The sequence below is a fragment of the Terrapene carolina genome, unplaced genomic scaffold (genome assembly GCF_002925995.2).
Source record: "Terrapene carolina triunguis isolate 2854851 unplaced genomic scaffold, T_m_triunguis-2.0 Scaffold130, whole genome shotgun sequence".
NCBI lineage: Eukaryota > Metazoa > Chordata > Testudines > Emydidae > Terrapene > Terrapene triunguis.
Window position 1 is genome coordinate 17,358,928 of NW_020664481.1, and position 13,160 is coordinate 17,372,087.

General features: G+C 44.6%; 1 protein-coding gene across 3 annotated transcripts in view; it reads left to right on the plus strand.

Moving 5' to 3' along the window:
• PREX1 (phosphatidylinositol-3,4,5-trisphosphate dependent Rac exchange factor 1) overlaps positions 1 to 13,160 on the plus strand; it is a 222,263-nt gene that overhangs the window by 98,632 nt on the left and 110,471 nt on the right. For all 3 annotated transcript variants that reach the window (XM_024207459.2, XM_024207465.2, XM_024207472.2), the window contains exons 4-5: positions 1,156 to 1,260; positions 5,778 to 5,879. In XM_024207459.2, coding sequence (XP_024063227.1) covers positions 1,156 to 1,260; positions 5,778 to 5,879 — 207 coding nt within the window. The remainder of the gene's footprint in view (positions 1 to 1,155; positions 1,261 to 5,777; positions 5,880 to 13,160) is intronic.

Sequence of the window (13,160 nt, forward strand, 5' to 3'; positions counted from 1 at the left end):
ACACAATCAGCATGATTCCCAGTTCCCTCCATCCATGTGTGTCATGCATCCAGCCTGCCTTTTCCTGTGTCTGGTGGTCTGGAGCCTCCCTTTCTATTGAACTCCCCAGGATTAAAGCCATATACTGATGTGTGCCATGCAGCTGAGAGATAAAGGTCCAGAGCATCTGCTTGCCCACTTCTCACTCCAATTTCTTTGTGGCTGCTGCTTTGTTTGCCTTATGCCATTGGTATTGTTGTGTTTGGGGAGAAATCAATTTAGTCTTAGCTCTACACCCATCAATAAAAGGAGAAACAAATGCCTCATCAGATCAGTGATCCTTTGGTATAAAAACAAGCAGCACTTTACTCAGTTCACGAGCACGTGTCCAGCCCTGAAGCAGTTGACCTGAATGCTGAGTTAGCCTCCTGTATCAGTGTGTAAACACAGTTTCTCTTCCATGAGGTCATAGGGAATGCAGCTACATTTCTCTGGATCCATGTTGCTTAACTGTTTCAAACAGCCATAGTTTTTGCATGGATCTGTGCATATCAACATAAATAAAGCTGTTAAAGTCTGCAAGTATCTAATCTGCAGCTTGCGGAGGAAGATCTATATGGACCAATACCGGCAAGATACTGCTTCTAAAAGTGCCCTTCTCATAGTTTGGGACAGATTGTGTCTGGTCCCTGGATATGGAAGGGTGCATGGAGCTTTCATCCCCTAGGGCACAAGAGCCTTTAAACTGCAAGGTGCTGGAAATGGTTTTTATTGCTTTTCTGTAAAATATTCCATGTTGTTCTCCAAATAAGTTATGTTTTGCGGTGTGCTCAGCATCTCTAATCTATTACACTGGAAAAAATTCTACCGTCACTCTCACCCTGTGGTTTAAATAAAGTAGAACATGGTACTACCAGCTGCTTCTTGTACTTTAACAAGGAGATTTTATTTCCATTTGTGGGCATGACATCATGTGTATGGCCAGAAGGATCATGTATATTTACAGCACAGTAGTTAAGGAATTAGAGGAGCACTTCCATTTATTGTTAATGTTGTGCCTAAATTCAGACTCCTTTGTAAAGTATTTAATTTGTATTATTCTGAGAGAAAATACGCAAACCAGTTCTGTCCATACAATCATACTCTGAGTCAACATGTGTTACTTTTTTCTTGCAGAAAGACAAGTTCTTTGTATACGAGGAATATTGTAGCAACCATGAGAAAGCACTCAGGCTCCTAATGGAACTGAACAAGATTCCAGCAGTGAGAGCATTCCTCCTGGTGAGCATCTTCTCTAGCATTTTGCACTTAACAATCCAACTTTGTACTGTACTTACAAGGAACCTTTCATGTCCCAGGGGCTCAAAGCACTTTACAGACATGAACCATTCAAGCCTTACAGCTGCTGGGAGGGTAGATATTAATATGTCCATTGTTTTGATTGGCAAACTGAGTCACAGAACTAAATTCAGCCCTGGAACGAGCAATTTCAATAGGAGGTTGTTCCCATTTAGGCCAGAGATGAGTTGACCCACAGATGATTAAATGAGTTGCCCAACAAGTCAGTGGCAGAATTAGGACTAGAACCCCAGTGAATCTGATTTCCCACTCCATGCTCTAGCCAATAGACAGAGCTCCCTCCCAAAAAAGTGAACTGCACTTCTTGATTATTTTCTGTTTCTTTGGTGGCATTTCCTCCCTCCAACATCCTCCTCCCATCTTCCTTGATTCCAGGTCATTTCTCCCTTGTTCCCAACCATGGGCAAAGGTATTGGGAGTGAGAGTTGCCACCAGCTGATAGCCTAACATCCTGAATCACCCTAAGTTCTTACTGCATGCCTTGAGGTAGAAAGGAGGCTGCCATTTTGAAAATGTGGTCCTTCATATGAGGGCTTCATTCCCTTCCACTCCTAACTTGTCTCCCACCTGCCAAAGGCCTAGTCCTTCCGGATTAAATAGAGAAGCAGAAGCCCCTTCTGAATGAATATCCCTTCCAGGTAGGCCCTCATCCTCTGGGCACTTTTCAGCCACAATTCCTAGACCTAACAGGAAGCATGGAGAACAAGAGTTCATTCCCTTAAGTATTCAGGCCCTCTTCACTCTTGTGAGTTTGAGTTAGTCCCATGATGTCACTGTGTTTTTGAAGCACTGAAGTGTCTCCTTCTAGCCTGATGGCTCCTCTGTGTGTCACTGCAAAGGAAAAATTATTTGGGAGAAGGTCTAGACCAGGGGTCGGCAACCTTCAGCACGTGGCCCATCAGGATAATCTGCTGGCGGGCCGTGAGACATTTTGTTTACATTGACTGTCTGCAGGCACGGCCCCCTGCAGCTCCCAGTGGCCATGGTTTGCCATTCCCAGCCAATGGGAGCTGCGGGAAGTGGCGCGGGCTGCAGGGACGTGCTGGCCGCCGCTTCCCACAGCTCACGTTGGCCGGGAACAGCAAACCGTGGCCACTGGGAGCTGCGGGGGGCTGCGCCTGTGGATGGTCAACGTAAACAAAATGTCTCGCGACCTGCCAGCGGATTACCCTGATGGGCCGCGTGCCGAAGGTTGCCCCTGGTCTACAGAGAAAAGTGCATATGACCATTGTTTCAGAGTGTTCTCTGCACCTACTAATTGGGCCAACAGAGACAAAAAGCATTAGCTATGTTGTTGGCCTCAACTGGCAAACTGGGCAGGAGGCCCAGAGTAAGAGATGATGTGCTGCCAACTGTCGTTTTCTGTAGCACCTGGATTCAAAAGATTCTTAAAATAGCTGTAAATATGGGGAAAACACTAAAGCCTGTGCTTTGCTGTGGCTGGTGTAATTCCTTCCACCCCCAATCTCCCATGAAAGCCCACGTTATAATGTCACCCTGCAACGAGGGCTACATTAGAATACAAAGCATTGCTTGTGTGAATGGATTTGGCCTGGGTGCCCTCTCACAGCTGGTGAAATATAGAGCCCAGCCTCAGAAGATCTGGGAATATATCTGAAAACTTAGTAAGATTTAAATGGCAATTTTGATCCAGTGTTGGAGCGATGGGCGGAGAAGAGGCCTGGGAAGGACTGAATCAGACGAGACTCTTGGAAAATTGAACTGAGAGCTTTGTGAGCTGGTAGCAAGCACCACAGATCTAGAATAGCCTGGAGAGTGGTTATTGTGCAGGAGATTGTACGTAAAAATATCATTCAGGGCTGTTGATAAATGGTGTCTGTGAGGGCTGTTTGAAAATAGAGAGATGATTAAACCTACAGCCAAAAAAGCACCAATGCTCAGAGTGCTTCTGGGCCACTATAATGAATGATGCACTAGGAAAATGTTCTTAATGAACAAAGCAGGTGAAGCTTGACTTGTTTGAGGCTTCGTTACAAACATAAAACTTAACTTTGGTTGACTAGAAGGTTTTGTGAGTCTTTCAAATACACTTTGAATGAGTTATGGAACAACTCTGACCCTTTTACCTGGACTTGGTTGGGTTTGGATTTACTTTTCTTACTTCTTGTATCAGCAATAATTATACTGAGTGTATGGTTTATATTGTCCCTTTCATTAACTATGTCTAACCAAAACTGGGTGGGTTTGCCCCATCCTGGGTACAAACATGCCCATTTACCCTTTTCTGTCTGGAAACTGCAGGCTAAAATAAGATGCACTCGTTAGGAACAGTATAATAAAGTTATGGCCAAAGTTTGAGCTGCTGGAAATCAAAGTCCACTGCATCCCATAGACAGTCTCACAGCCTAATCATATGTCACATAGGGTAAACAAAACATACCCTGGAACCAAACGATGGGTTCAGACATGATGATTAGGCAGTGAGACTGTCTATGGGATGCAATGGACTTTGATTTCCTGCAGCTCAAACTTTGGCCATAACTTTAATGAGTGCATCTTCTTTTAGCTTTTTGGGTTCGATATCCTTGGGGCCCAATGGTGTAAGCCTTATATAGGTGAGCACTAACTCACATGAGAGGTCACATTAAGTTCAGCAGGACTATCGAGTAATGACAGTAATGAGTTAGTTGGGTTCCTTTTGCTGATTGCACATTTTCCCCTTCACATTGTTTGACATGTTCTGAACCTCAGGCAGTATAATGTTTATCTTTGGATTAAGAACTCCACACTACCATCTTTACCCATAATGGCTCATCTCCTATTGATGCCTAGAGAGCTTTGAGCATCTAACTCCCTCCTTTGTGTCATCAGCACTTGCACACATAAATCTCCCGCCACAGTTAGTAGCATCTTCCTGAAGCATTTCCCATCCTTTCACATTCTGTCCACTGAGTTTCAGCATGACTTGCATGTCGGGGTTTTGCCCGGTGTTGTCAGTGCTCCAACTGAGCAGGTAGTTTTAGGAAGTGAAGACCGATTCTTATTTTCCAGAAGGAGCTGGGCTCCAACACCAAAAAGAAAAATACTGGATAAAACAGGGGTGGGCAAACTTTTTGGCCCGAGGGCCACATTGGGGTTCCGAAACTGTATGGAGGGCCAGTGTAGTGTATTAAATTGCTCCCCATGAGAATGTGCTACTTACAGCTGCCAATCCTGGTGCTCTGAGCAGCATGGTAAAGAGGCGGGGAGTGGGGGGATTGGATAAGGGGCAGAGGGTCCTGGGGGGAGTCAGGGGACAGGGAGCAGGGGGCGGTTGGATAGGCGTGGGAGTCCCAGGAGGCCTGTCAGGTGGTGGGGGTGTGGATAGGGGTTGGGGCAGTCAGGAGACAGGGAGCAGGGGGGGTTGGATAGGGTCGGGGGTTGGATGGGGGTGGGGTCCCGGGGAGTGGTTAGGGGAGGGGGGTCCTGGGAGGGGGCAGTTGGGGACAAGGAGCGGTGGGGTTGGATGGGTTGGGGGTTCTGAGGGGGCAGTCAGGGGACGGGAAGTGAGAGGGGACGGGGGCCAGACTGTTTGGGGAGGCACAGCCTTCCCTACCTGGGTGTAGTGCATTAAATTGCTCCTGTAGGTAGGAATGTGCTACCTACAGTGTTCTACTTACAGCTGCCAGTCCTGGTGCTCCGTAAGTAGCACATTCCTATGGAGAGCAATTTAATACACTACACCTGGCGGCTCTCACCGCCCAGCCCCTCTGCCCAGAGCGCAGGCGGCACGGCGAGCTGAGGCTGCGGGGGCAGGGCCGGGGGCTAGCCTCCCCGGCCGGGAGCTCAAGGGCCGGGCAGGACCGTCATGGGGGCCGGACGTGGCCCGTGGGCCGTAGTTTGCCCACCTCTGGAATAAAGGATATAAAATGTGGAAGAAAAAAAATAAAAAGAACATCATTGCAGAGGGCTGATGGGACCTGTTATGCAGGATTCACTCCCACTCATTTGCTATTAGTATTATTGTTTCTTTTGGGTCAGTAACCATTTTTCATTGTGTGTTTGTAGAGCACTTAGCACAGTGGGGTCCTAGTCCGTGACTGGGGTGCTTAGGCACTACCACAATGCAATTTACAATCGACTGGCCCCCAGCTCTGACTTGTCCTGAAAATTTATCAGAATTCCTCCAGCAACTCTTGACCACGGTTTGGGAATGACATTGCGTCTCCCTGGCTTTGTGCATGCATTGTTCATAGGGTGCAGCATTCTTCTTCATTTCTTGTTCTGAAATGCTCTAGAGTGTTAACAGCAGCAGAAAAACAGTTGCTGCCTTTCAGGAAGTGGCTGCTTTTCAATGGTGATGAAGTGATTCTCTTTCCTGTACAATATGGTTTGGGATCCGAATGTGTGAACAGTGCTATGGAACTATAAAGTCATTATCCAAGAGTGTATGGGAGCTTTGTATCAATGATGATGTTTCTTTTCCTTTCTGTTTACAGAGCTGCATGCTTTTGGGAGGCAGAAAGACGACAGACATTCCACTAGAGGGTTATCTGCTGACACCAATTCAGAGAATTTGCAAATATCCACTTCTCCTAAAGGTACCATTTAGAATAGAATTTCCCCAGCTGGCTGCTTTGTTCCTGGGTTGCTTCCAGCCCTGGCTCTTGCGCTCTCACTTCTGCCCTCCGAGTTTGCATATCTAAAAGTTAACTTCCACCCTATGTGCATGAATGACTTCTGTAGGTGTAGTCAAAGGCTGGCTCTAGTCTAACAGATGTGTGATTACTGCAGTGGTTTGGGTAGGTGAGAAAAGGAGATGTACTGACTCTGTAATGCCGTTCTGCTTGAGAGTCCCTTATGCTTACTCAGAAGAGTCAGTGCTAAGGTGCCACAAGGACTCCTCGTTGTTTTTGCTGATACAGACTAACACGGCTACCACTCTGAGTGCTATTTTAGCCACTTCCTGAAAAGCTGTGTTCAAACAGAAGTTATATCATTATTCCGGGGGTGTTGGATGGCTCAGGGGATGAATAATGGGCTATCAAGCCTTTCATCTCTAGGTTACTGGTTTGAATCTACAACCTCTTGTTGTTTGGCAGCTTGTCTGAAATGTGTTCAGGTGTCTCAGCTCAGTTCCCAATTGACAGGTAACACTGCAAAAACCATCCTTGCTGTTAGCACTAATTGGCCTCCTTGTTGGCAATCTCAGCAGATGAGCCAAAGAACCAATGGGCAATGAACTGACCTTACTTCTCATCCCTAGCAGTGGCCCCTCTGGGTCAAGACTGAGGCACATAGGCAAAGGCGGCCAGCATGGGAGAACTTGCACTGCCCATGCTGTACCTGTTTTGTGGTTAAAACAGAAGTCGTCAGTCTCCTGGGCTGCCAGTCTCATGCCTTCTACTAGAATCACATTCATTTATTAATACAAAAAATAAAAGAAGCAACTGCCTTCCTTCTCTAAAGAAAGGTCCCTTTGTGGGGAGTGAAGTAAGAAAATATATGTTCCAATCAGGGCTGGGGAAGCTGCCTTTGCCAGGCATAATGTTGTAGCGCCACTGTATGTCACAGAATGCCACTGTACTACTGTGTCCATTAGTCCCAAATGCATGAAAACTATCACTACCTAGGTGTGGACTCCTTGCCTTTTTCCTCCTTTTATTAAACCACTGCTTGTTTATTTGAGCCTATTGTATTTTCTCTAATTCGCTGCCACTCCCCCAGACACTTGATTGGAGTTTTCAGTGTCAAATGTTTCCATTTGTGCTTGTGCAACTTTGTACATGCTGGTTTTCACACACTATCATTTGTGGGCACAACTGTTAGGATTTACACACACTGAAACTGTTTTGTGTGCAAACCAAGTGCAGGCTGAGTTCACATTGGGTTTGCATACACAAAAGAGTGTGAGCATAAATGCAGAAATGGAGGACAATGGAGACTGCTATGAACATTTCTTCCTTACTAAAACAACAAGGAGTCCAGACTCCTCATTGTTTTTGTGGATACAGACTAACACGGCTACCCCTCTGATACTTTTTTCCTTACTGTTAGCAATAGGTGGGAGATGACAATAGCCTTTGTCCTACAGTGCCACCAGCTCTGGTGTATCTTTGGATATAAGACTGGTCACATCTAGACCTTGTGAAGCCTGGTTTGAATGGTGTCTCAGCTCCTGCAGTATATACATTTGTTTGTGTGGGATAGTTTGGGGAGGACTGGGTGTCTGTTCAGTCTTTGAATTTACACTGGGACTGTGAGCAACATTACTGTGCATAGAAAGACGGCTGCGGTGGTATCTAATAGGGTAAACAGGCCAGAGGAAGTGGGGATCTAAAAATGCGGTTGCTTTGCATTCCTGATCAAGGACCTTAGTAATATTTATGCTTCCTTGTTTCCACATTGTGGCTGGTTGCTTTATTGGCTCCCAGCTGTGTTTATCAGAGTGGTGGAGCCTGAAAATCTGAGGTTCCTTAGATTCTCTGGAGTTTCCAAAGGATTCAAAACACTGGCCACACACAGGAGAGTAGTGACCGGATTCTTGCTCTTGTTCCACTCTCTTTGCACTGTTCAGGAAAGTTCCTGCAGGTTGCCTGTATGGGGGAGTCCCCAGTGGGTGCAGACAGGGCCGGCTCCAGGCACCAGCTGAACAAGCAGGTGCTTGGGGCAGCCAAGGGAGAGGGGCGGCACCTGAGGCAATTCGGGGGTGGCAGGTCCCTCACTCCCTCTAGGAGCAAAGGACCTGCCGCTGTACTGCCCCGCCGATCGCGGCTTTTTTTTTTTTTTTTGCTTGGGGCGGCAGAAATGCTGGAGCCGGCCCTGGGTGCAGAGCTTGTGGAGCTGGCTCCTACACCTGCCTTTGCATAGCCTGGTGGGCATGTGGGGGACATGCTGGATGTGGATGGCCAAAGTGGCTAGTGGATGATATCCTCTAACTATCCCCAACTCGGGAATGGTCTCTGGGCTGTTTTCACCTGTGACCAGGGTGGGTCAGAGAATCAGGGATCTCCTCTCCTGCACCTAGTGGAAGCTGGGCATAGCAGAGAATCGAGCCCTAAAAGAGAATGAAAGATATTGCTTCTGGAAGGCCATTGGTTTTCTATGCCTAGATTTGTCCTGCTGCCTTCCCCCCGCCCCTTGACCTTTTCTTTCACTCAGACCACATGTTTGGAGTTTCTTTCAGACAGTTTAGTGCCTTCTGCTTTTCCATCCATGTCCGGTAAGTCTCGCCTGCTGAGTCAGCCTGTGCTGAGTGGGGGTTGGTGAATTCCTAAGTCTTTGGAAAATATGATACTTTAACGTGGATTTCTACCAGTCTGTGTTGATCTATGCAGCTACTTACTCATTGGCTGCAAGTTAATGACATGCAAATAGAAGTCTGTGTTCTATTTTAAAAGCCCATCAATATATTAGAACAGCATATTCTGCAAATATTAAAGCGAATCCTGAAACCTCAGTGCCTTCATTCAAAGACAGATGGGATATGTGCCACTATTTAAATACCATGGACATAGTTGCTATGGAAACATCTCAGATAGAGACAGACATTTTTGATTGTCAGATAGCAGTTCTAGTGATATGATGGAATTTTGGCACCGTCTGACTAGGGTGACCAGATAGCAACTGTGAAAAAACGGGTCAGGAGGTGGGGGGTAATAGGCGCCTATATAAGAAAAAGTCCCAAAAAACGGGACTGTCCCTATAAAAACGGGACATCTGGGCACCCTACCTCTGACTTCTGTTTCTCTTCTCTTCCGTAGCTTTTGGTGCAAGGCATTGAGTGCTAGTGATGGGTTCTATGCCAAGAGATGGCAGTGCCTATGAATGGAATTTCCATAGAGCCAGTTTCTCCTGCTTTGCTTTAATAAAGAATGTGTTGCTTTATACATGGAGAAAAGGGAAAAGACATTTGAATAAATGCCTCTAAGCCAGAGATTTAAATCTAACCCAGCTCAGCTGCAACCCAAGTCATTATTATCTGATGACCATTTATTGGTGTCAAGTATCAGAGGGGTAGCTGTGTTAGTCTGGATCTGTAAAAAGCAACAGAGTCCTGTGGCACCTTCTAGACTAACAGACGTATTGGAACATAAGCTTTCATGGGTGAATACCTACTTTGTCAGATGCACGTGGGTATTCACCCATGAAAGCTTATGCTCCAATACGTCTGTTAGTCTAGAAGGTGCCACAGAACATTTATTGGCCTTTTTTGAAATGGTCTGGTGGTTTCAATTCCCTCCCACATACTCAGGTATGTATGTGATAAAAATTCTAATTGGCACTAATCTCCATTCTCTGAAGCCAGACTAAATACTGACTAGGCCTGGAGACTGAAATAGCGTCTCCTACCTAGAAATGGTCCCTCCAGGTCAGTATGAAAGCACACTGGAAGAATAGGGTTAAGCGTGCACTGTTGATGCCCCTGCTGTAAATGTTTTTATAAGAACAGGAGAATAAAACCACTGAAGATGCTGAGCATCTCCTGAGGTACTTGGCTATAGGTAAGTAGTTAGTGTTGATAAGATGCTATGGAAATAAGTAAGCAGGTATCGCCAATATTTTCTATGATTCCCTGTGTGTAGTATGATATCTAGTGGTGGATCTTCCTATAGTTTCTCATCTGATGAGGCCAGTTGATGTCTGAACCAATGCATGAGGGAAATGGAGATGGAAAAATGAATTCAAATGTTGATGATTGTTGCTATTTTAATGATAATTTACATTTTCCTAGTTTGTCCATCCATTGCAGCAGCTCTGACTAGTGTGAGCAGTTTTTTAATGTTTGTGTTGCTTTTCTTTTGAACTCTCCCCAATTTCCCTGTCCCAGGTGTGGAATGGGGCTCAAACCTCAACACTGTTTTCCAGCTTCTGTGTATAGGTAGAACAATTCTGATACTACTATTAATGGCCCCCTTCCTCCCAGTACTGCTTTTGCCTAGCATCTCTAGCGTATAAGGGAGTAAGCACAGAATTTGTTGGCTTGCACATTAATGATCCTCAATATGAAGTCTTTCTAATCTTACTTTCTATTCTTCTCTTTCTTGTTGGTGCTGCGTTTTGGCAAAGGATTTAGAGTCTGTATTTGGGAGGTTGGCATTCAGAATATCCCACTAGTCATCTGTCTGTTGACAATGAGTTTCATCATGTACACGAAATAACAGGCGTCACCTTTTAAGCATGGGATTGGGCTCAGTGAAGGCTTAAATTAAACAGGGAGAAATGTGCTGTCTATGGCAAGCGTTCTGATCCTTTAAGAGGAGAAGAAACAAAGACCCACACCACAGACCTTGGTAGCGTACACTCTACCAATGAGGTAGAGTCCAGCATTGATGTGTCAGCTGGAAATCTCACTGAGTAAATATTAGTAGAAGATCTATATTAAAGCAACACTCTGTCTGGCTGATAACAATCCTACGACTCTACATTAATTAGTGGGAACTACTGCACTCCTTAGGAGTAGAAGCAGCTCTTGTGCTAGCTAATCCCAGCACAAAAATAGCCATTCCCCCCTAAGAAAGTGCATTTATATCAATGAAAAGAGAACCTGAGGAAGTAGTGACCATGAGTAAATCACAGCCTTCGGGGGTGGGATTGGAGGCATTCACCCCCCTCTCCCCTACTTCATACCATATCAGGAATGTATAGCCCATGATAACTACACCCCTGGAATCATCTGATCTCCAAAGGCATGTTACAGAGGCTATGAATGTTTCCTGTTTTATGCATATTCTGCTTAGGAGTTACTAAGTACCCAGCCAGACATTTACACTCAAGTTCCAGTCTATTTTTTCCCAATAATATGCATCGCTATACAGAAAATCCAAGGTAGTAATTATGTGTTGCCTCATGGGATGGGAGAGTCCTAGGTCCTGAGAGGGAAAGAAGGACCTGGAGGCAAAAGCTGAGCTGCCAGATTCAGAATCCATTTGAAAGATAAAGCAGAACAATGAGGCATATGTAAACCCTAATGAATATAGTGCCTGAATTTTGAAATGGAGAATAATGAGGCCAATCATGCAGATATAGAGTGGGATGGAAAACTGCTAACTTCCCCTCTATTCCCCTCAGAGTTGTTTAAAAGACAGGACACCTCTAATTAGCCAGCATTTAATGTGTTACCATCTAACTTTCCCACTTCGGAGAAACAATGGGGTTGTATTTGGGTTCATAACATTGCATCAAATGTTTAAATTAATTCCCCTGTCCAGAATGAATTTAAATTTTAAAAACGTGTTCATAAATGAATGATATACTGCTGTGCAGGGATGCCGTTCAATTTAAGAATCCCACCTATCCATGAAATAATTTTTATCTGCTATTTTCACAAGTGATAGCTAAGATTCCTATCAATGAAAAAGAGAAAAATTACTTCTCATGGTTAATGATTGTTCACTTTGTGGATTTTACAGCATTTGTGTATAATCAGTGGTATCGTTTCTCCCACCGTTCGTGAGAGTTTTTCACAGAGCAGAAGGGGGAAAAATACATTTAAAAATAGGATTATAAAATCACACAAATTAGCAGGCAGACTCAGGGGCAGAAATAAAATCTGAAGTGACTTTTAACTTAAAAAAATATATACTAAACTTCAAGTTGACAGAGTGCAATATTATTATTATTCCAGTTACTTTAAGGAAAATAATACAGAATCACATAAACATTAAAATCATGGAATCATTTCTATTCATATTAGGTTTTGTTGCAAAAATACAGTTTGGAGCTGAACTATTTATTAATGATCCTTTCCAAGTAGATTAGAACAGGAAATCTGGTGTCTTTGTTATCTTTATCAGTTGCCCTAAGCTTTTCAATATGTAGCCCACAGGATTCCCACCTAAAGCTATATTTTACATGTGCATTAGTTTGTTGTGAAAATCTAGGCACCCCGGCAGGCCACGACTTTCATCTGCAATGAATGTGCAGCGTGAACATTCCAGTGTGGAAAATGTAGTGTATGGTCATAAATGTGTGTGTTCTAGAACGTATGAAGGAGGAAGCATGGAAGTATTTTTATGTGGCTACTTGTAATTTTCAATTGCAAAGTATGTGCTCAGCTATCAGTTTACAGTATACAACTAGAGAGTATCATTTTGAGGGTGGTGAGGAAAAGGCTGGCAGAGTCTTAAAAAAAATAAAAGAAAAGAACAGTTTAGCTGAATAACATCCTTTGTGCTCGGAAGTGTTACAGCTGGGTTTGTATTTGAAAAACCTCTTACTTCCTCTGTCTAAATAATCTGCATTGTTCTTCCCTTCGGTGTTTGTACCTTCCTTTAAAACGCACATTACACTGAGTCCTCTCCACCCTGTTTTAGTTTTAAATTTATGGGGCATGCACAATTAGCAGCACGTACTTTTTTTCTGCTCCCTGATGTTATGTCTTTCATCCCAAGTGATTCCGTTTTTACACTTGGATTCTATCGGATGTTTGCAAATCTTTTAGCTTTGCGCTATGTGACCTGCATTCATGACTGAAATACTTGATTTAAGTTGGAAATCCTTTTGCTGTGTTGCATGATCTATGATTGGCATCTCTGCTTGTCGGGCATAGAGCTCTCTTTTTTCTGTGGCAAAATGCTGCACTGAGCATCTGAAGAATATTCAGAGAGTACAATTTCATAGAAAGAATGTACAGTTCAAAAGAAAATGTGTGTTGGGCAGCATGAGCTTTTCCTGTGTGCACATTTCTTAGGCTTAGGGTTGCCAACTTTCTACTTGCACAAAACCCGAACACCCTTGCCCCGCCCCCTGCCCCAGCCCTTCTCTGAGGCCCTGCCCCATCTCACTCCATTCGCCCCCCCGTTGCTCGCTCTCCCCACCCTCACTCACTCGCTCGTTTTCACCGGGCTGGGTCAGGGGGTTGCGGTGTGTGTGTGTGTGGG